Source organism: Pundamilia nyererei, unplaced genomic scaffold (genome assembly GCF_000239375.1).
Source record: "Pundamilia nyererei isolate P.nyererei 1_Seehausen unplaced genomic scaffold, PunNye1.0 scaffold00079, whole genome shotgun sequence".
NCBI classification, from domain to species: domain Eukaryota; kingdom Metazoa; phylum Chordata; class Actinopteri; order Cichliformes; family Cichlidae; genus Pundamilia; species Pundamilia nyererei.
Window position 1 is genome coordinate 748,546 of NW_005187480.1, and position 22,204 is coordinate 770,749.

The 22,204-nt window shown below is 45.0% G+C and overlaps 2 protein-coding genes across 3 annotated transcripts in view; both read left to right on the top strand.

Moving 5' to 3' along the window:
- Positions 1–2,711, top strand: part of canx (calnexin) — a 17,764-nt gene extending 15,053 nt beyond the window's left edge. Inside the window, exon 15 of the mRNA XM_005737741.2 lies at positions 1,448–2,711. Within this exon, the coding sequence (XP_005737798.1) occupies positions 1,448–1,507 (60 nt within the window). The 3' untranslated portion in view covers positions 1,508–2,711. The remainder of the gene's footprint in view (positions 1–1,447) is intronic.
- Positions 2,712–5,480: 2,769 nt separating this feature from the next.
- Positions 5,481–19,205, top strand: maml1 (mastermind-like transcriptional coactivator 1). Of its 2 annotated transcripts, none has more exons than XM_005737742.1 (6): positions 5,481–5,820; positions 6,399–6,875; positions 12,031–13,323; positions 14,537–14,761; positions 14,942–15,053; positions 16,553–19,205. In XM_005737742.1, exons 2-6 carry the CDS (start codon positions 6,549–6,551, stop codon positions 17,521–17,523), a joined length of 2,928 nt encoding a protein of 975 aa, XP_005737799.1. In that variant the 5' UTR covers positions 5,481–5,820; positions 6,399–6,548; the 3' UTR covers positions 17,524–19,205. The 2 variants fall into 2 exon arrangements, with proteins under 2 accessions (XP_005737799.1, XP_005737800.1); XM_005737743.1 differs by having other exon boundaries at positions 6,581–6,875.
- The last annotated feature ends 2,999 nt before the right edge of the window (positions 19,206–22,204 follow it).

Consider the following 22,204-nt stretch of genomic DNA (forward strand, 5'->3'; position numbering starts at 1 on the left):
TACCTCTGGTGCAAATTACTGACCTCTGTCATCATTTTAGGTGGGGGAACTTGCACAATCGGTGGCTGACTAAATACTTTTTTGCCCCACTGTATATATATTGGATGGCGATATGAAAATGTCTATCGTTTCATATTACACTATTGTTTGTTTCATGGTGTGGCAAAATAAACTGCTTACTGCAATATTTGTTTCATGGTTTTGAGGGTCACTGTATTGGCTATATTAATTTCATAAAGTTCTCTTATAGTTAAAATAACCACACTACGGACAGACAAGCAACTGTTTTTACCTGTTGTCGTTAGCAACAATGACGATAAACCCAACGTGTGGCTCCACTGTCCGTTTGTTTATTTTCCACAAACTTTTCACAATAAAGCTCAATATCCTGTTGAGATTTGTCCAAATAAACCTAAATGATGACAAACAGAAAGACCAGTCAAAGCAAATCCAGGACCTTATTCCTAAACGAGGGGCTACCTCTTTAGCATGGACATGGTTTGGTTATGAAAAGTCTGACACTGACCAGAAACCGTATAATGCAGTCCAGTCCCCACCACAGACTCAAACACAACAAACCTCTTCTACCACCTACACAAGAATCATGTGACTGTGTGTGGAGAGAGTTTACGGGTGAGAAGCAAAAAAGAGCCGTCAGGTGCACAAAATAAACCTTAGACTCAAACGTTAGAACAGGCTTTACACGACGCCCAGCTGAAAACATTTTACACACAAGTTGATTTGCCCCATATTTGGGAGAGAGAGAGATCCAAACAGGTGTTATTATAAAGAAGTTTAACTACACATTTAATCCGTCAGATATCAGAATATTAGAAAAAGAGGAGCAATTTGATGAGTATTTCTTAGTTTTTCTACATGATTAACAGGTGCTGCTGTAGTAAATAAATTATTTACATTTTAAATGGTGTGTAAATTTTTTTTTTAATAAAGGGGTTCTTGTTAACAGAAAATAGCCTTTTTCTTTTTTAACCTGTAGATTTTGGGGGGAAAAAAACCCTGAATTTTCTACAGTAGATTGTAAACACAGCTTTTCTGTCATGTCATTGATCATCTATTACGTAATTACTTTGCTGTAGTATGAATGGTCATGGGGGGTGGAGAGAGGTCTTTATCAGTAGGTGAAGCTGCAAAACATTTAAAACCCTCCTCATTTTTCCAAAGCTGCGTATTGCGTAGGACTGGAGTCTTTCCTGGGCTGACTGTGGCCCACAGGCCGTATGTTTGACACCCCTGTTGTAGGGTTTTTACAGTATAAAACGCTTTGAAGTGACGGTTGTTGTGATTTGGCGCTGTATGAATAAAACTGAATCGAATTTTCCGTCTGAGGCTGTGCAGTCTGTTTCAGATGATTTGATTTGAGCGAGTAACATCGAGCTTCTTCTCTGACTTAAACTGACTCGTCATCTTGCCTTCGTTTCCTCTGCAGAAGCTCGAGGACGATGTTCTGCGGAGATCTCCAAGGAGCAGGAAGCCCAGGAAGGAGTGAAATCTGACTGCAACCCTGACCTCAACAGCTCACCCTCTTCATCCCCACTCCCCTTCCTCCTCCTCCTCATTCTTCTTCCCGTCCACTCTGAGGCGATGAGGCCTGAATGGAACCAGTGGAAGCAGCAACGGGAAACTAATCAAGACCTCCAACATGGACACCTGATGATGATGATGATGATGATGATGATGATGATAATAATGATTATGTGTATGAACAGTACCGAGTTAGATTCAAAGGATTTTTGTTTTTCAAAGAGATTTACTAAAACTTGCTGCATCATTCCTTCACAACACCTGAACACTCGAACCTGCAGGACCAACATCCTGTCCACCGCCATTGCCACCCTCAGAGCCCGCTTGAGGCTGTTTTTGTTGAGCTTCCAGCAGTCTCTAGCCTTCCAGCAGCCAAAACATAAGTCAGGTCAAACAGTCTCCAGGTAACCAGGGTGTTAAACAGCCAATGAGAACACTCTAAATCGGTCCCTGGAGGGGCTTAGCCCAGCATCACCCTGCTTGAGCCACCGTGATCCTGCTGCCTTGTGTCGTGGCAGTCTGGGTGAAAGCACCTGCTGACACGACACCAACAGTCAGGATGACTTTAAAATCTTTTGATTAACCGGAAGTCTTCCTCATTCCTTAAAGAGCTTATAAACAGTTGGCTAATCCAATATGTCGTCATCTAGCTAACACAATGTAACTTGCTAGCTAGACTAACCGTTACCAACAGTCAGTGAGTAAGCATCGAAAAAGCCCAATTAGCTTACCAACATGCTGCTAATTAGCTTTGGGATCAGCTTGCCATCATTGCTTGGGTTTTGTTTTTAAATTTGATCCACCAGGCTGCTAATGAATGCTACAAGAAACTTAGCAACCGTACCTGTGTTAGCAAACTTATAAGCTAACAGCTTGTTTATTACAGTAAATCAGCCTGTTGGTGGTTATCCTACTAACAACCACAGTTTCCTGCTGGCTAATCGGTCGAGCTGGGGATGTTATCCAGAAACTACTAGGCTGTTTCTTCACCCTCCTCAAACCTGGTGTTAGCTAGGTGCTAGTAAAGCTAGTGAACTGTGTGGCGCTATAACACAGTCAGCCCACCAATGCTTACAGCAGCTAGCTGCTAACAGCTTGTGGAGTTCATTGATTAGCTATCAGTCATGCTAACGTCTGAAATAATAAACTGGTAACACCTTTTCTTCCATTTTTCGTCTTTGTTTTTCTTATGTAAATGTTAGCATATGTTAGCTCGTCTAATTTTTTTTTAAAAGGTCAAAGGTCACGTACGTGCAACAGTCAGCTGATCTCTGGTATGATCGTTGTGTGAATGAAGGTTCAGCTCATACACACACAAAAAATCTTTAAAATTAAGTTGTTTTTTTTGTTTGTTGTTTTTTTGTTATAACAGTGGCGCTCTCTGAACATTTGGACAACACAAAAACACTACCACAATGAGGTACTTAACACCTCAGCTGTCCACCTGTAGAGTCAACCCGCCTGGTGGTCGTTTTCAGGGTGTGGAGCATAGGCGTGGCTCAAAGGTCAGGTGGTGTGAGTAAGTGGATCTTGTGAGCTGAAGCAGTTGCCATGTATGACCACAGGTGGGGCCAAATTCAGAACCAATACCCCTGGAAGATAATCACGTGACCTCAGCATCAGGCTGGGAAAATGCCTGGTGGCCGTCCAACCAACAGTTTTAAGTCCTGCCGTGTAGCGCAAAAAAGTTATTTATTCATAGAGTGAGACTTATTTTTCATCTGTCTGCGATAACTTACCAAAAAACAACCATCGTTCTTAAACTGGTAAAACCAGTGATCAGCATATAAACTCTGACTGGTCGTGTAACGCGCTGTTACAGTGTCCCGTCTGCAGCCCTCTGGTGGGCCACAAAATCAATAAATTTAAAAGTTGTTTTTCATTTTCTAACTTGATTCTCTTTTGAGCCTGAAGTCATCTTATATGAAGCAGGTGTCAGAGGTAATGCTGTTGGTGGAAAATCAAACTTCATAAAGAAGGAGAAACTCCATCTTTGGTTTGATTATCAGAGTTTGGGTGGATCAATGGGAATCACAGAACAACCCGGATTTATTTTCTCACTAATAATGCTTCAAATCAAATCATTTGCTGTAATTTTTGACTATTCTGATTATAAATCGTTATTGTTCATTCAGTCAAATCTGAATTTTACAGACTTTAACCTTCACTCTTTTGATATTTTCCTTTCCACTGCCAAAATAAAAGTGCCTGGCAGGTAACAATGATTTCAAATATCTGTGAAACTTATTGATGCTCTCAAACCCTTGATCACCTGTTTATGTGCTAATCTTCCTGCAGGACCTTTTGTTTTTCTTTTGTTTTTTTTCCCGTCTGAGGTGAAACTGAAGCGATCAGCAGGTGGAAAATGATTCCAGTGTGAATCCTGAGCCAGATCCTTTTTTCAGTCGGGACAGGCTGCTTGTGATTGCCTGGTGGTTTATGGCAAGTGTTGAAAGTTTGTGTCAGGTGACCATCTCCTCTTCCTCGTAGGATGATTTTGCTGGCTCTGCTGCTTGTAGTGGCCGTGAAGATGCTGTTGTTTAGGCACGATGGCGTTGTTCACGGCGTTGTTGAAGCTGCCTCGCTAACAGACTGTAGACTGAACACTGTACCTGCGGGGGAGACTCTGCCTCTGTAACTCTGCTTTTTATTTTGTTCTGTGTTTGTACTAACGGTTGGCCCGGCCGCCGTCCCCACATCCACGCTGAGTGGACCTGCTGACAGGAAGCTCCAGCTTTCAATGGAAATACTGTGATAATGGAGCCTGCTCTGTGTTTATGTGTGTGCGGACACGTGGTCAACACTCGATTTGATTAATAAAAACATCAAATGGAAACAGAAGCAGAGGCAGCAGCGTGGTTATTTACTATTGTGCTTTTCTTCTTTTAGCTCATAAATAAACATGCCATCTCTAACAGTATTTTCATCTATTTGAAATTAACTTTTTCCCCTCAAATTAACTTTCCCCCCCACTTTTTTTCATGTAAACTTAGCCCCATTTTTTCTTATGAATCTAACATTTGTCTTCTCTTAAAGCAGCCAATCATAAAGTCAGTTTGTGTCAAACTGAGGCTGAACTGCAGGGCAGTCCTGGTATGAGATGAAGGATTATTATGAACCGTAAATCATGCAAAGCTACTCTTGAATAACGCTAATTCTCGTTTCCACGGCTGCGAGCTGGGGGATACCACTTCATGAAGCTGATAGAATCACATCATGTGCAAAAAAGCAGAGATTAGATCCTATGACCACTGAACCAGACACCCTCTACAAGTATACTTACCCCTGCGTGCCATTTCTCACTAGGGCTATATATCTATATTATTCTTTCTAATTTATAGTTTAATGTATTTTTGTATGTCCAACCTTGGTTTTTTCTATTTTTTGGTTTCTTTTTCTATGTTAATTTCTATGTAACTCTTGCATAGTATTAATTAATGTATTTATTTTTGTATTTTTCCTAATCTATGATTTATTAATTAATTAATTAATTTATTTATTTTTTTCTGAGGGGGGAGGCAGGAATACTGGCCCCAGTAGTGTCCTTCAGGGGCCGCTAATGACCCCAAATAATCTTTATTGTGGCGGTCAAACTGCTGATGAGTGTTTAACCTGCTGCCAGTAAAATTAGCTGCCAGTGGTTTTCATAATTTAAAAAAATTATATTCATGTTAAATTAATATTCAAAAAGTGAATTTATTTGAGTTTATTTGTTTTGGGTTTCTTTTTGTTTGTTTTTTTGTGGTACAATAACCCAGTAACCCTCCCTTGAACAGATTTACCGATCGTACACTCTGTGCGCGTGTGTGTTTATTATGTATTGTTCTACAGTCATTGATTTAAACACTCAGTCTCATCTTCTGATTGGCTGTTTCTACTGTCCGTCACCGGAAAAGGCGGGGACATTCCTGTAACGCAGATGAAGGAGGGGAAAAAGAGAAAGTTTTCAAGATGGCGGCGGTGTAACTTGTTCTTTGGAAAACAATAGAAGAGGCGCAGAGGGACTCTTATCCCACTGTTTCCCAGGAATTCGCTCCCAAACAGTTCATCTCGGACGTGGGCTCAGCCGAGGGAAAGATTATCCTTGGGTGTAACTCTGGGGAGATAGTTTTAAAGTATGATGGTTCATTTAAACGTTTCAGGCTAGCTATCTTGCTAGCTAGCCGAACCCCAAACAGCGTTAGTAGCTAGCGGCTAACGGCTAGCGGGAGGATCAGCTGTTCGGAGGACAGATGCTGGGACAGATGCTGTAGGAGAGCGGACAGCAGCACTCTCACAGTAAGTGACTTTAACTCTAACTGTGCTTCAGATGTCCTGAAAGTCTGGCAGTTTGTTTTCAAGCGCGTGAAGTTTTATTTCCATTAGCTGACAAGTTGTTAGCCAGCCAGCTAATCCCATGCTACCCGAGCTAACCTCCATCAGCCGAGGAGAATAAAGTTTGAGGGGAGTTGTGGAGCCGTTAGGAGGCTGTCGGGAGCGGAGCACCGCCGGTAACGGGCAGGTGGACGAGGAGACGGAGGCTAGCTCCAGACCAGGTTCTGCTTAACTCATTTTCTGGGGGTGGGGGTGGGAGGATTTTAGGCTCCTACTTTGATTTAGAGTGGAGGAATGCGCTAGCCGAAGTTAGCCCAGCGGGAGTGAGTTTGAAGGCAGCAGCCTGTCTCTCAGACTGGGGTATAAATGATCAGGAGCAAAGGGCAGGGGCAGCTCGGGGAGTAAAGGGAGGACCAGAGAGGCTCTAGCAGGACTCCGGTAGCTTTACACAGCTAATTAAACGAGCTGTTGTACACAAGACCAGGTAGACGAGGAGGCTAGATGGTGCTGCCCCCAAAAACCTGACCTCTCCTCTCCGGCAGTGAGTGTGACTGAAGGCCGTTAGCAGCACAAAGGCCGCCTCCATGGAGCCAGCACCGGAGTCTTTGTAAAGAGTGAGGGGGGGTGTAGACGCCAGATTCAGCAATATATGGACGAAACCTGAGCCGGGAGTTTACTGCAAGGCTTTATTGATGATGGCGGATTTTGTTACACCGCGACGCAGCGAGGTGATGGAGCGGCTCCGCCGGAGGATCGAGCAGTTCCGGCAGCATCACAACAACTGCGAGGAGCGCTACTTGGCCGCGATGATGGAGCGGCAGGAGATGGACCGGCAACAGACCTACGCCCTGCACCAGCGCTGCCTGCAGTCAAAAGCCAAGCGGTCCAACAAGCACCGGCAGCACCAGCCCAGCGGCGATCAGGCCGGGCAGAGAGCGCCCGGAGGCGGAGGAGGAACCGGCGGGGAGCACGGGGAGAGCGGGGTGACGACGGGGGAGCAGAGCAGGAGCAGCACCCTGGTGAGTGAGCACACCCACAGGTTTCATAAAAATCAACATAAGCAGCTGGAGGGTCCAAACAAGAGACAACAGCACTGATACTGAAGAGTCTTTATTCATCCACCAGTGTCATTCCACACGTTTTTATAAGCATAGTTAGCCAGGGACTGCATCACTTCCTGACATGTTCATTAGATCCCTGCAAACATTATTTTAATTGGTGTTTAACACCAAAAACGCAGTTAAGTCCAACTCTTTTTAGTAAGATTTTTTTTTAAAGAACTTGTTTCCAACATTTAATGAATGAATGATTCACTGTATTTTTTCTTTTAGAAACCTTGTTTTTTGTTACATCATGAAATCTGCCAATCAGCAGTACATAAAACAAGGACATTTATTGTGAAATGAAGTAACTGGAAGAAGCCTACAGGTGTGAAACAAATTCTTTTGGGATAACAGCTGCTTCTTCATGATGGGCGGGTGTGGCTGAAAGACAGTATACCCAGCTGATCAGTTTATTGATTAAGGCGCTGAGAATGAGCCAGTGTTTCAAGCCTCACCCCCTCTGAAATCACTCACTAGGTGTAATACCCCAGTTAATCAGTCTGTTCTAATCACCGCCATTGATAAATTCCAAATCAATAACATGAGACCATGACAAGCTGCTGATCAGTGAAGCCGCTTGCACTCGAGTGTTTGTGTGTGTGTTGTGGCGTTGCTGTGTGGTCATGTGACGTGTTTCCCCTAAGTTTGCCTGTGGTCGCTTTGACAAACTTCTCTGTTCAGTGCCTCTGAAAATCCAGGCACCTCTCAGCTCTGACCTTTGACCATTTGCATTTTCTGCAGTAATTTCGAGCTGAATTAAAAATGCCTGTGGATGATGGAATAAATTTGTTCTTCTGAAAGATTTTTGAAGGGTTTAGATCAGATGAGCTTCCTGAGAACAAACAGCAGTGTAGTTTTTGTTTTCCTGTCAGTCAGCCGTTTTCTGGTTAGATGAAATGAAGAGGAGGTTTTAGCCACTTAGAAGTTTCCTGCAGCTGATCGCTTACATGCAGGATCAATAAGGTGTGACGCTGCGGTAGAGGCTCGGGGTGTGTGTTCTCATATTTCCTCATACATTAATGTGAGGCGGCCCGAAAGCCCTGAGAGGTGACTCAGTGTGAGCAGAACCCAGCCCCCCCCCCCAACTGCTGACTCATCACAGAGGAAACTCCCGCTGTTAGGAAATGCCTTGCTCAGCAAAGGCTGGGAGGAGGCGGGGCTACAACTGGCTCCCCCTGATGTCACCGAGTGTGCGTGTAGAAGTCTTGAGTGAAACTGAGTGTTTTCACAACACATTGGCTGATAAGAGTCTGAGTCAGAGAGGAACTGATGTTTCAGTGTAATCGCATCCTCTGAGCGTTTTTCTGTCCGTCAGTTAACGAGCAGGAGCAGCACCTGAAAGTGTTCTGTGCTCGAAGCCTTTCCTGTGGGTTCTGAGCATCGTATTCTAATTGGCTGTCACACAAACATTTAGTTGTCCTTCCCTCCTTCCTTCCTGTGTCATGTATGTGGTGTCAGAGAACATACAGTAATTGCATGTCATGTTGCTCTTTGTCATATTTAAACCAAACAATAAAACTCTGTTTATCACACAGTGATATCACCCATTTAAAAATGGTACATTTTTCACCACTGCTGATTTAAAAAAAAAAAGTCAAGCATTTTTTGCCCAAAAAAGCAATTCATCTGCAATAATAACAATAATAATAACAATAATAATAACAATAATGGTAATAATGATGATGATGGAGCAGAAGCTGTAGGGCTGTCACATCGTCAGTGATCTAAAAGTAGAAAGCGAGCTGTGGATGGTTTCACCTAGAGTATGTTGGCCAGCCTGATATCAGACGTCGGGCTGGTTCCTGAACAGCTGACTGTGGACAAACCAAACTCCAGTGAACCTGTTTAAAGTGGTTACTCTGTGAAGTCAGGATTTCTCCCCTTAAAACACTTGCAGGCCGACAGAAATGGGGCCCATAGTCCGGAATTTTGTGGCAAAGGCTGAGTCAAAAAATTCCAGGATGAATCACCCCGTAAATATTTGGAAACAGTCCTTTTCTCTCAGAAAAAATGCACAGAGTGGCCATGACCGTCCCAAGAGTTTCAGCAGTGTCACTGTTAGTTACGAAGGTCAGAGGGTGGGACGTAGATTTGTGTTTAAAAGAAGCAGTTTGAGTCTGTGCCCAGGAGCACAATGATGACTTTCTGTTATTTGTAATGTCAGCATGTGTTGTTATATCACTCCGTTACCTGACAGTTGAGGCTGTCTCATTGAAAGGACTCTCGTTAGTCTCACTCCAGGTCTGTAACCATAGCAACATGGGTGGAGTGGGACCTGTATTTCAGGTTTTAAAGGCGTTCACGTGGTCATCTTATTAGCATCAGAAACATAAAAACTTGTACACCTGCGGTACGACGGGTGCTTTGTTTGGTCAGCTGATCAGAGCAGAGTAACTGTAAATGAGGCAAAATGTGTCATTCAGAAGTTCAGGTATCAGTTTAGTAGATTTCAGTTTTGTTTTGTTTTACACTTTGATTGGTATGATGTCAGAGAGGGCATACGCTCTCACCCACCTGCCAAACGGAAGAAGTTTTCCCAAAGGGGGAGGGGCTAAAGCATCTTATTTTGGACTAATGAGCTTCACAGAGGCTCGTGTTAGACAAAGAAAGATTATTATGAACTGAGGGTCATGCAGAGTTACTCAGAAGAATCTAAGAATAAAAACCATTAACTGAAAATGGTTGCCTTTAAAAAAAAAAAAAAAAGTTAAGCCTGTCTGACTCGGACACCAGTGAAGGCATCATGAGTTTTATAAACAGAGGGAGTGTGTGGGCGAACGTGACTAAAGGAAACTGAAACTTATCTGTGTTCAGATTCTGATGCACACACATGCCGCCACACACCTCAAATGCCATGACCAACCGAGAGTGTTGGCATGCCCACTAGGGCTGCCACAAACGATTGTTTTGATAGTCGACTAGTCACCGATTATTTTTGCGATTAGTTGACTAATCAGATCATGCATTCATTGGACGTCAAACGTACAGCTTATTGCACCAGCATGCATCTGCTCTTATATAACTATCATTAGCTTACAGCTTTAAGTGTTTAAGGTATGTGCTAACTAAAAATAAAGACGTGATGATAGTTTCTTAAATTTTAATGAAATTTGCAGATTGTTTCGGTGGAGTTTAATAAACTCGTTGCTATCCAAAATATAACAGGACAACGGAGTATATTCTGGAGCATCTCACACTTCTGATAATCAGTTGTCTGCTTGACGTTTATTCAGCTGTGTAAAAACTATAACTTTAATCTCAGCCAAACCGATTTACTCAGGAACAAATAAAATACTAAAAAAATCCAAACAATAACATTGTTAAGTTATCTAAGTGATTTGTATATGTTTAACCTGATTAGCGAAAGACGGCGGTGGGTTTGAAAACGATTTGCCGGGAGTCCGGTGTTCCCACCGGCTCTAGTGAGCCTTGCCCACAGCTAGCGATCGAGCTAGTGGGTAACAGACGTCTCTGAAAACGTTGGAGCGCTTTTGAAAATATGTGGTGTCTTGATAAACTGAACAGATGTTTGAAGTTTACACAGCTACATTCTCGCCTGAAAATATGTTAAACATTTATTTTGTGACCCAGAAAGAATAAAAAGAGTAATATTAAAACTAACTAGCTGCCGCCATTGTTGGAAACTGAGCTGGGCTGCGCTATGAATTCTGGGACAGAGCTGCTTCTTCTTCTTCGGGGTTTAACAGCAGCTGGCATCCTTGTACATGCAGTGCTGCCATCTTCTGTTTCAATCCGTTATTACACTCATAAATCCTACTACTTATTCCTACATCTTTTGTGATCTTACAAAGCTTCAAACGACACCTCGACTATTAAATCAGTCGTCGACGATTTTGATAGTCGACGTAATCGTGACTAGTCGACTAATCGTGGCAGCCCTAATGCCCACACAGGTGAACGTGAGGCCTTCAGACTGTTTTCAGAGCTTCCGGGAGAAGCGTCAGGGTCGCGGGAGGAGCTGAGGAGTCAGAGATAAGCTGCTCTGAATGTTTGGATGCTGCCACTTTGGCTTCACTCTGGCTAATCAGGAAATTCTCAGCATTTTTTGGCGAGGACGTGTTTTTGGGGTTTTTTTTGAAAAGGAAGGCCAAAGCTGCTCATCTGAAAGCAAAGGCTGGACCAGTGGGTGCAGAGCAGGCTAAACCCTGCCTCTTTTACATCTGTGAAGTTTTGATCCAGGACTTGTTGTAGGAAGAAAATCCCCTTTAAAAGCAGTGTGATCTTTTTTTTTTTTCTTTTCTTTAAATAAATCTGTTAGGGACGCTACTGTTGTTTGACTTTCCAGAGCAGGAGGCGCTTTGGAGCTTGTGTCCACCTGCCTGCTTGTCATCACGGGTACCTCAGGTGTTCAGAGCGTTTGGCAATCGCGTAGTGTGAGGATCAGCTGACGTGCTGCGATCGGGCGAGTCGAGCTGCTGACAGAACGCAGCCGTCAGACCTGCCGACTGCCCTTTATATCCTTATGTAAGCCGGTCTGCCGGTGATTTTAGCAGCACCTGTCTCTCTGCTGCACACCCCCTGCAGCTCAGCTGCGCGTGTGCCTACTGATGGTGATGATACCAAAGTGAGAAAGAATTCAAATTACACAAAAAACAGAAGCAGTTGAACAGGGTATCACTTTCTAATGCACCACAAAGTATCAATTTGACAATTGACAATTATTTATGTTATATCCTGTTTTTGTGCAACAAAGGTTTTGGTAACTTGGTCATTCCCAAATCACTCCTGCCCTCCTCTTTCAGCCTTGTGTTGGAATATTTTATTTAAAGCCTTTCGTTGATTTAGGTTTTATTTTCCCAAACAAAGTGGCACTTTTTTTTTTGTTTTAAACTTGATTTGTCAGCCGGTCAGAATTCAGACCCTGTGTAACATGCTGGGTCTGGGTCAGATAAAATGTAGTAATGTATTTTTTACAGATATAAATAATCCTTGTTTTGTAAATTATGTGTTTGTTTGTTTTTTAAACTCAGAGGTTCACTTTGAGGTTTGAACCGTCTGGGGTTTTGCTTTGAGTAACTCTTGATGCTTCTTTTTGTCATTCCAACTGCAGGAGACTCTAAAGAGGAAGCTGGAGAGCCTCAGTCCCCCTGACCTGCGAGGACAAGTCAACAGTTATGAAAGCTTCCCGTCGAACCAGAAAGGCTGCCAGGACAACAGCGCTACCGCCGGTTCCCCGCTTGACTCCAAGCCAGATATCAGCAACTCTAACGGGCCCATGTGCGAGTCGGGAGACGGTGGCAGAGAGCCGGGTCCAGACTTCCATCCGAAAGAGATGAAGCAGGAGCCAGACGACATCCTCCCCATCATGCCACCCCCGGTTGGCAACAACAGCCTGTTCCCTGAACTGAACGAACAGGAGTGGACAGAGCTGATGGAGGAGCTGAACTTCCCTGTGGACTACGAAGACATCCAGGAGATCCTCAACGATGGCTTTGAGGACCGCAAAGACCCTCTGGAACTGGCAGCCACTCAGGTTGGTGGTGGTGCTGTCGGGGGAGGGGCAGGAGGGGGGGGACAGTCTTCCCAGGGTTTACTTCCTCCAGATTTGGTGAGCGTGAAGGCGGAGTTTTCCCCACCCTCTGCCGTCTTCGAGCAGGATTCTCGCACTGGCTCCCCCCAAGTCAGATCCACGCCTTCCGGGACTGCTCCTCCTCATCCCACTAGCTCCCCTGTCGCCTCCTCCTCTGCCTCTTCCCCAGCTCTTTCCACCTCCCAGCCTGCTCCTCCCAGGCAAATCCAGCCTCCACCCAACCACCTCCTCCCTCAGGGGCCCAAAGACTTGTCCCCTGCCCAGCAGCTCCAGGAACTGGCTGTCCGGCAGCAGAGAGTCCAGCACCTCCACAGACATATGCAGCAGCAGCAGCAGCAGCAGCCAGGAGCCAAGTTCCCCACCCACCCCACCCACCCCTCTCCATGGTCCCAGATGCCCAATACCTCTCAAAGCTCACAAGCGAGTGCATTTGGTATGGACAAATCCACAAATAACTCCCTTTACTCACAGGATTTCAATCCCAATGCCCAGAAGCAGCTGGTGATATCCAGTCAGCCCAACAAGGCCTCTCCAAAGGCGGGTGCCAGCAGCTTCATGCAGGGCTCCGCCGGACACCCCAACATGCTGGGTCACCCGACTTCAGGGCCGCCTCTCAGCCACGCGCCGGCAGCAGGTGCTCAGGCCCCGGCCGTCATGCTGAACTACAACAACACCAAACCTCTGTCGCACTATGAGGCGGGGCCCGGACCACCGCGACCCACTAACCAGAACCAGAAGGTGGGCCTGCTTTCACTCATCCACCAGCAGTGCCGCAAAGAGAAGCCCTACCGGCCTCATATGCCACACCCACAGGTGAGAAGCACCCACGAGACACAGCCATCACACGTGATCCGAACTTGATTTAGAGCCAACACTGACAGAAAAACTTAAATCCCCCCATATTCCTCATTGGAATGGGGGGGCGGTAAAATCGGGCAGCAGCCTTTTGTTCAGCTTGTTAGTGTTTGTTTGGGTCGAGCAGCTGGTTGCTAACCCTCCCATGGTAGCGGGGGGGTGGACGGACAGAGGGAGGGAGGCCATGACAAAGCAGCCTTTCATACTTTATACCCCCACCCTCCCCCCCTCTGTCCTTGTCTGTGTATTTAAATTTAGCCGCTCCTGCCTGTACTTTTCCTCTCAGCAGACAGGACACACTGTTCCTGCGATGCTGTCTGTCTGCATTTTGTTCAAAGATGAACATTCCCAGCTAATTTCAATGATACGTCTTCCTGAATGGAATAACCTTTCCTGTAGCTCCCCCCTCAGGGTGCACCGTGCATTCTCAGCCATCATGAGCCTGTAGTTCCCTCCTCAGCCTCAAGGGGGCACTAGCAGGCCTTCAGGTAAATTCTGTGCAGTGAAAAATGAACAATTAGTAGTGTTGTCAAAAACTAAAATTACATTTATAGTTAGTGAGGATTTCAGAATCACTACCCTCTGATCATCACATTTGAAAGCTGTCCCACTTAATCTGTAAATGTTGTTTTAACCAAGATGAAGTTTATTTTAATTTATTTTGCTTTTATTTCATTCTTGAAAGTAAAATGTGCTGTTCAAGGACAGCTGGTCAGGAAAGAACATCATTTAAGACAAGTTCCATAATTTCAGATATAAAGATTGTTTTCAAGAGGACTTGAGGACACACCTAAATGATCCCAGCATAGAATCAGACGAATGAACACACAATATTAATCAACTGAAAAATATCCGTATAACTTCACCACTTTAAAGACCTGAAATCAGGAGCTTTACAAAGAAAAACAGTTGTCTGTTTTCATACAGACAAGACCGGTAAGTTTCTGAATGGAAGGATCACTCAACAAGTGGTTGAAGTTATTAAACGAGAACGCTGCAGCAGGTAACCTATGAGATGCTCTGGTTAAACTTTTTGCTCGACAGCAGCTCTGCGCTGGAGTCATGAAGAACTGCCTGACGCTGTTATCAAAGTCACATGAAGCTTTTTTAGAGCAGAGAAAAAAAAGTGTCGCTTCTTCTTCAGTAACAAAACACAAAACTTCATCTGCAGGATCAGAACGGCTACCCCGCTCCTCCACACGGCCCGGGGCCCACAAACGCCATGACGGCCAAGCCTGGAAACAACGCCATGCCGAGTAACCACAGTAACGCGTACATGACCAGTAAAGAGGCAGCAGCGAGGAAACAACAGCAACAACATCATCAGCAGCAGATCCTGGAGCAACAGAAACAGCAGCAGTACATTCAGAGGCAGCAGCAGATTTTAGCCGAACAGGTAAGACTCATTTGCAGGTGATTCCAACATTTACAACTTGCTTGAACGCTGAGAGGGTCAGTTTATTCCGTTATTGTCATTGCACTGCTCACCTTCAGTGGCCACGTGATAATGAGTTACACCTCGCATCTGTCCTAAATCTGAAGCCCACACAGTAACCCTCTCCATGTGTCTGTGCAGGAGAAGCAGCGGCAGCGACACCTGACCCGACCTCCTCCACAGTACCAGGACCAGTCGGGAACAACGGCCAGTCAGAACCCTTACCCACAGCAGCCGGCCAACCAGTTTACAGGTATAGTATAGTATTTATTTATTGTCATTGTCAAGAACAATGAAATTGCGTTTGGGGCTTCCATATTACGCCTACAGGAAGTGTTCACACAATGCATTTCTCAGGTCTCTCAGGCATGAATACCTCTGTGACAGAGCTGTAACTTTAAAAAACTGCCCACTGCTTCTTCACATTGGAATGAGCTCATTACTGCCCCATGTGGTTGTTCAGGGAGAATACACAGAAGACAAAAAAGTGATTTTTTTTTTTTGAAAGAAAAAGGTGGAAAAAGATGAAACGCTCCTGAGCAGGATCACAGCCTTTCCTGGGACTTTTTTTTTTATTACTTTGCTTTATTTATTTCATAACGAATGCTTTGTGATTCAGTTCAGAATCACAAAATCAAAGGCCACAAAATATAAGAAGAAGCAGACACCTTCCAATGCAGAATTATTAAGTACCAAAAAGCACTTAAGTAATCATAACAGGAAGTAGGAGTTATTTGAATGTGTGTTCTGCATCTTTTTGGTATGGGATTGGTATGGGACTTTTTGGTTTGGTATCCTTCCTCATCCGCGGGAGGAAGGAGGATCAAAGTGCCGACACTTGGGTATAAGTTGTGCGTGTGCTTCGAAAGATCGGACCATGAAATGTTTTGAAAACATGCTTCTTTTTTTTTTCAAGAATAATTTCAAGGTTCAAAATGCAGAGTTGATCATTGACCAATGGGAAAATTCCAGTTAAAAAAACACAGAACAAACAAATTCGGCATCAAACATAAACCTTAACCAGTTAAAGACCGTAAGATTGCAGCTCGGGCGGCTGAAGCTTCCAATATGACAGAGTTTATGCCCACAGCTCAGAGGTTCGTTCTGTTTTCCGGCCTTAGGATAAAGCCCGTTAAAAATGGTATGATCTGTTACTGCAGAAAGTCGTAGCACACAAAAGATTAAATATTAAAATGACATCTAAAACATTCAGGGAGCCAACAGAGAAGCCAGAATCAGGACCTTGTAAAACCAGCAGAGTTTTTATCAAAGTTCAGGATTTCGTGACCGTCTGGTCTCCAAAGTGACGAGTTTCCTCATGGAAATAAAAACACAGCCTGCGTTCTTACAGGTTTCACCTTCATTCATATTTAACATGAGACCACAGATTTATGGTGAATATCTTTAAAAATGTGTTTGTTCTAAAAGTTTCCGAGCGGCTGTGTTTTATACCTGGACAAGTGAAACCAGAGTGAGTTTGGTTTCTGTGGGTTCAGGCTGACTGTGTAAATGCCGCTCATTTGAATGGGAAATGAAAGTAGCTGAACAGATCAGCAGTTCAGCTCCAGGAGGGTTAGGGTTACGGGGACAAACAAAATCCTTTTTATGTTTTCTATTACGAGATCTCAGGGATTAAATGTGCGACTAAGGAGCTTCACTGGGGCGACCCACTTATGTGGCCCACTCTGAAAAAAGATTTTGACGCACGTTTTCCTGATTGTTGTTTTCTTCTGTTCTTCTGGTTTTGTTTAGCTTCCTCTCAGCCAATGGGCAGTGTCAGCTCCATGGGAGGCCCCGCCCCCGGGTCCCGCATGTTCCCTCAGAACCAGGGCATGATGAGCATGAACATGGGTCAGGGTGGTGGTCCAGCAGGTGGCGTAGCCCCGCCCCCGACAGTGAGTCAGGCTGACATTAGTCAGGGGGGTGGAGCCGGCGTGGACGTCCTCTACAACACCATGAGCATGCACCCCAACCACCTGGCCCAGCAACCCAGTCTGCAGCGCCAGACGTCTCTGAACACCACCATGAGCGCTCCGTACGGGCACAACCTTCTGCCTCAGCAGCAGCACCTGAAGACGCCGCCCAATGCAGCTATGTTGAAGCAGCCTCATGTGGCCGGAGCTGCCCGTCTCCCAGCCTCCATGCAGGGCAACATGGGGGGCGGCATGCCGGGCGGTCAGAGCACCGCCTGGCAGCAGCAGCTCGTCAACCAGCCGCCTTCCAGTAATGCAGGCCTGTCCTTCAGCGGCCCCCCCAATGCCTTCCACATGCCGCCGCAGCAGCAGCCTTGCATTCCCAAGATGCCATCCGGCTCCGCCCCCTTTGGCGGCAACCCAGGTGGACGTCCGATGGGTGGTCTGAATCCCGGACAACAAATGATGCAGACAAACATGGCAGCGCCCCAGCAGAGGGCACTGCCCAACCCCCAAAGACAGGGCCAGCCAATGACCAATCAGCAGCAGGGCCCCCAGAACCAGGCCGTACTCCCCAACCTGGCAGCGTTCGGACAGCCGCAAGGCAACGGTCGCCAGGGACTACAGTGTAACCAAGGATACCAGGTGAGCCAAACAGTGAGTCAGCAGCAGCATCAGGTGTCATTCGGATACAACGTGGCGTCGGGGAGTTTCCCCGCAGAGAGCGACCTGGTGGACTCGCTGCTGAAAGGACAGAACACGCAGGAGTGGATGGCCGACCTGGACGAACTGCTCGCCAACCACCACTAGTGTCACGCACGCACGCACACACACGAAGCCTGCAGAGTGAGCCGCTGACCACTTCCTGCTGCCACCACGTGTTAGCGTTAGTCGCAGAAGGCTGGCGACCGCGTCACGTTCTCACGCTGTCAGAGAGAAGCCTGTCAGCACCGCACACACACAGACTGGCCGTTGAATCATTGCAGCACGATGAAGAAACACAGTGTTCAGAGCTCCTGTAAGCGGCCACATTCCTGCTCGGAGGCTCTGCAATTCAGCTGAGTCAGCTGATCCGTGCAGCTGAGCTCCTCCGGGGTTTCCCACAGATCAGACTGAATTCACGGGTGGGAACACCACACTTTCTTCATTAGATCAATAAATATTTAAATAATAGAGTAAGAAAACCAGCTGCCTTTCCAGGAAGTTCCTCATCCCACTGTTCGGACTGCAGCTGGCTGTCCTCTTGCTCTGAAGCCGCGGTGACCTCGCTAAACCTGCTTCAGGTTCAAGGTGGAATGACCTCCCAGCTCACCGCAGCTTCAGAACATCTGCCCACATCAGCGGTGATCCGCAGGCATCCATATGAGATGAGGTGATGGAGTCTCTGGAAAGCAGCTGAGCGAGTCTGTGGGAAACACGACAGGAACGGCTGGGGCAGTGACTGACCTTTCAAAATAAGAGTGATGGGATAGTCCACTATGAAACTGATCGTATTGTCGTTTTGAGTGAAAATTGTCGTTTAACATCTCCACGCGGTCCTCGAAGGCTCCGTTCAGATAAGCAGATTAACGAAGCGCTCGGTGTGTAAAAACACTCCTGGTAGAAAAGTCCTCAAAAAAAACATTTAAAAAAAATTACTGTTGCAGTCCTGACATGAGCTTCCATTCTGGACTTGGATGCACTATACAAATAAAACCAGTTTTAAAATGCAGATTGGGGTTTTTATGGAGTAAATAAAAAAGTGGACTTTTACATGAATATTAAGAATTGGTTCTAAAACGATTGCCACCTTTTAAGCTGCTGTTGTCCCTGCAGGATGGCACTAATCAGCTTCTGTCCTCAAACTTTCTAAATTTATGGAATGAAATGAGCACACAGCAGGCGTGTTTGGGCCTAATCTGAGCTAACTTTGGCACAACAGACAGATGCTGATTTTCAGAGTCAGGTGTGGGCCAAACATTGGCTGCTGTGTGGTGTTCGACCTTTTATTGCACATATGGAGGACATTACGTGATAAATATAAGAGCATATCTGCTAATGAACGGGACAAGAACTAACTGGCGCTTCGAGAGCAGCCAGACGAGATTCAGGTCAAAGCCTGAAAAACCCACCACCTGATACTGGATCAGCTGTCTTTAAAGGAAATGAAATCAGAGCGTTGAAGCTCGGTTTAATTTTTCCCCGTATAAAGACTGAAAGTGTTTGTGATCCTTTGCCTGAAGGTTTCCTGATTGTTGTGAAGTAGCCTGAACTGATTAAACTGGTTTCTGAGACTTTCCGTTCTCTTCCACCAGGAGTGTAAATCTAAACATCTGCACACGAGTCAACGGTAAACACAAACAAACTGTGTGCACGCACAAAAACAGCAGTAAGATTACTACTGAACCTGCAGTCCCTGCCTTCGACCGCCACGTTAGCATTAAGTCACATTAAAGGACCATCCCTCTGTTTTTTTGTTTGTTTGTTTGTTTTTTTGTTTGGTTTTTTTTTAGGGGGGGGGGGGTTCAGCTGGTTGTCTGTTTTGTTTTTTTATTTTTAGGACTGAATCAACATGTGTTTGTTTCTGGTTTTACAGCTTGAGCCGGGTGATTTTCATACTGTAGGGAAATTATTTTCTCCATAAACATTTAAATAACTTAACAATAGCGCATTCTTTGTTTAGGTAAATGAGATGCTGGTATATCGAGCCTTTTTTCCCCCTATGAAATGTCATGTTTTAAATTTGAGGCCAGCTGGTTGTTGGAGGCTCACAGATATTCCGGCAGATTTCATAAATCGAGGGGGAAAAAAACAGAGAAATGGTCCTTTAAAAACATAACAAGCCGCCAGGAAATGAGCAGCAGGAATCGGAAAGTTTGTCGCGGAGTCCAGTACTTGAACCTCCAGGTGAATACGCAGAGTCCAAACAAACAGGCGCACTGAACCGCGATGCCTTTAAGTCACTCATAATGTTATTCTGTGATTCAGCCTGGCGAGAACCTGCAGAGAAATCATCCATCATCACCTCTAAAGCTGCGTTTCTGAGCGGAAAAACATGGAAAACACAGGAAACTTGTGCCCTTTAATGAGGACATTTTGCCCTGTGTGTGGTCTGACAGACAGTGGTCTGAAGGCTGATAGAGTAAAATTCCCTGCCAGTCTGAAGAATTTCAGTCCTTTTATTTAAGGCAGAATTCAAGTAAAAATAGTTTTCACCCTCGTCTTACACCTGCTTCATATGTACAAGAAAATTTGGCCTCGGGATTTAGATCCCACTGTTCTCACCTGGATGTGATTTAACATAGAAATATAAAGTAAATAAAAATAAAATCGAAACATTTCCATGTGACAGTTTGACGCTTTGTTTTAAGCTAGAAATTTAATGTGAACTAAACATCCCTGCAGTCGTTGGGCTCGGTCAGGTTGCTCAGACTCCGTGCTGGGGACGCGGCGTTGGCGTTCCTGTCATTCAGAGACTTCAAACTGCGTCATCTGCATTTGATGAATCTTCCGTTGTGTCCACACAGTTGTCACCGCCGGCGTTAATCAGAATGAACCATTCTGACGGTTCTCTGCAAGGTGGAACTCCGGCCGGGTCGCCACGTTGAAAGTGGAGCGGTGACCCGGTCGTCCTATCTACTGTACTGTTGTCCATGTTTGCGTGTCCTCGCGGCAGCGCTGTTCCTGTTTTTGTCGCCGATCGGTCGCTCGGGGATGGTTTCGTGTTTCCATTCAAATCGCTGCCAATCCCTGGGCCCGCCTTCGACTTCCAGCCTCGCTCGGTCTCCCGGGGTTTTCTGGGTTAAATGTTGTAAACAGGCTCTGTGTAAATGTCTATAAATATATTTTTTGTATGTATGCCTTTCCTAATGATCTGGAGAAGATAGATGTTATTTTTATATATTGCAGCGGATGTTTTGTAAGTATTTTATACTTTTGATATGGTTCTCTGTAAAACAAGAGTATTATGTAAATATAGTTCTTTAGAAAGCTGCTGCCTGTGTGTTTCTGTCTGTGTGAATTCTCTAGACCTGATTCAACACATTCACTAAATGAGACGACCTGAGTTTTCTGTGGAGGTTTTCCGTCCTCCATCATGGAAATGAAATGAAGCTGTTTCGCCTCTTGTTCAAGGTCACGTGGATCAAGGTGTGAGTGGGGACTCTTCCAAGGTGCGATCTCATGCCTGTGTTATAGGTGGTTGTTAATGGTGTCATAGGCCACCACCTCGTCGCACTGCTCATCAGACCCAGCACCATCCTCAGTCACTGCGATGAGCAGTGACAAATGCTCGCACCTTCTCATACATTGCTGTGCAAAAGTCTTGAGTCAAGTCTCGGTTATTAGTTGCTTTTTCACTCATTTTCAGTCCAATCCTTGTACCTGACCATTTTCAGAGAAGTTTCTTGTTTTGTAAACTCTTTGAATTATTCAAGCATAAAAAGACTCCATACTCAAGGGTGAACCGGTGTTGTCTGCTCATAACAGACATCATAACAAATAATACATTTTAAATTGTATTTTTAGGCTCCGTATTAGCTGCCTCTGATGTGACCCTAGTATACAAAGTTTTCTAGAGTCAGACTTTCAGCCCCCAGCCATGTCACGCATGCAGCACCTTGCAGTTAACAGGTTATGCTGCTGCAAACACTTTAATTTTCACTTTTTCATACCTCAGTTCAGCTGAGTTCACACTACAGCGTTACCTGTAGCAGCATGTTGGAAGCAATTTAACTGGATGACTTTGTTGTCAAACCACAGTTTTTAATATAAGACACCAGCTTTGGGGTGGACCCTTTCGTTATCGAATCTGAGGAAGAAGAGAGGAGCAGCTGCACACAGCGTTTCAGTCTCTTAACTGTATAAAGCCAGTGGAATTTACTTTAAGCTGTTAAAGTATTACAGGCAGAAAGCAATCACACAGACACACAATCAGCAGGTACACAAACCCCAGAGTGGTGGCAGCCATCCTATTCAAGCCATGTTTACAGTGATATTAAGCCTGTTAGCTGTTACTTTTCATTACAGTTAATGATTCAATTAAATGGGCAAAGCAGAAGCTACTTTAGAAGCTTTAGAAAAGTTTATAACTTTCTTCCTCTCACCTAAAGGTAAATCTAACAATAAAACAGAGTTTACAGTCCAATAAATCGCTGATTTACATTCCTTTGTAACAATATTAAAACTAAACACGGGCTGCTGCTGGGTTATTGACAGGTAACATCCTCCTGACTTGCTCTCTGCAGCTCTGCTGTACTCTAAATAAACAATGAAGTCCAATTTGACCAGAACAGGAAGCTAATAAAGTACATCAACTCCTGGGCTTGTAACAGTCTCCTCTGAAAATGTGCTGTAAGGACAGATGATTCATCTACTGCAGACTTACAGGTATAAACAAACCTGAACCTTTCTGATTCAATCGCTTCTAGTGAGCGGTCTCTTGGAGGAAACAAAAACTGGTTATTATTAGAAAAGAGCCTGAGGGACCTGTCGGGAAACTACAGTCCTATCA

Excerpts from the sequence above, each read along its gene's own strand:
- maml1 (XM_005737742.1), top strand. The coding sequence starts at position 6,549 with ATGATGGCGGATTTTGTTACACCGCGACGCAGCGAGGTGATGGAGCGG. Across the intron at positions 13,324-14,536 it reads CTCATATGCCACACCCACAG|GATCAGAACGGCTACCCCGC; the intron begins GTGAGAAGCACC and ends CTTCATCTGCAG. Across the intron at positions 15,054-16,552 it reads GCCGGCCAACCAGTTTACAG|CTTCCTCTCAGCCAATGGGC; the intron begins GTATAGTATAGT and ends GGTTTTGTTTAG.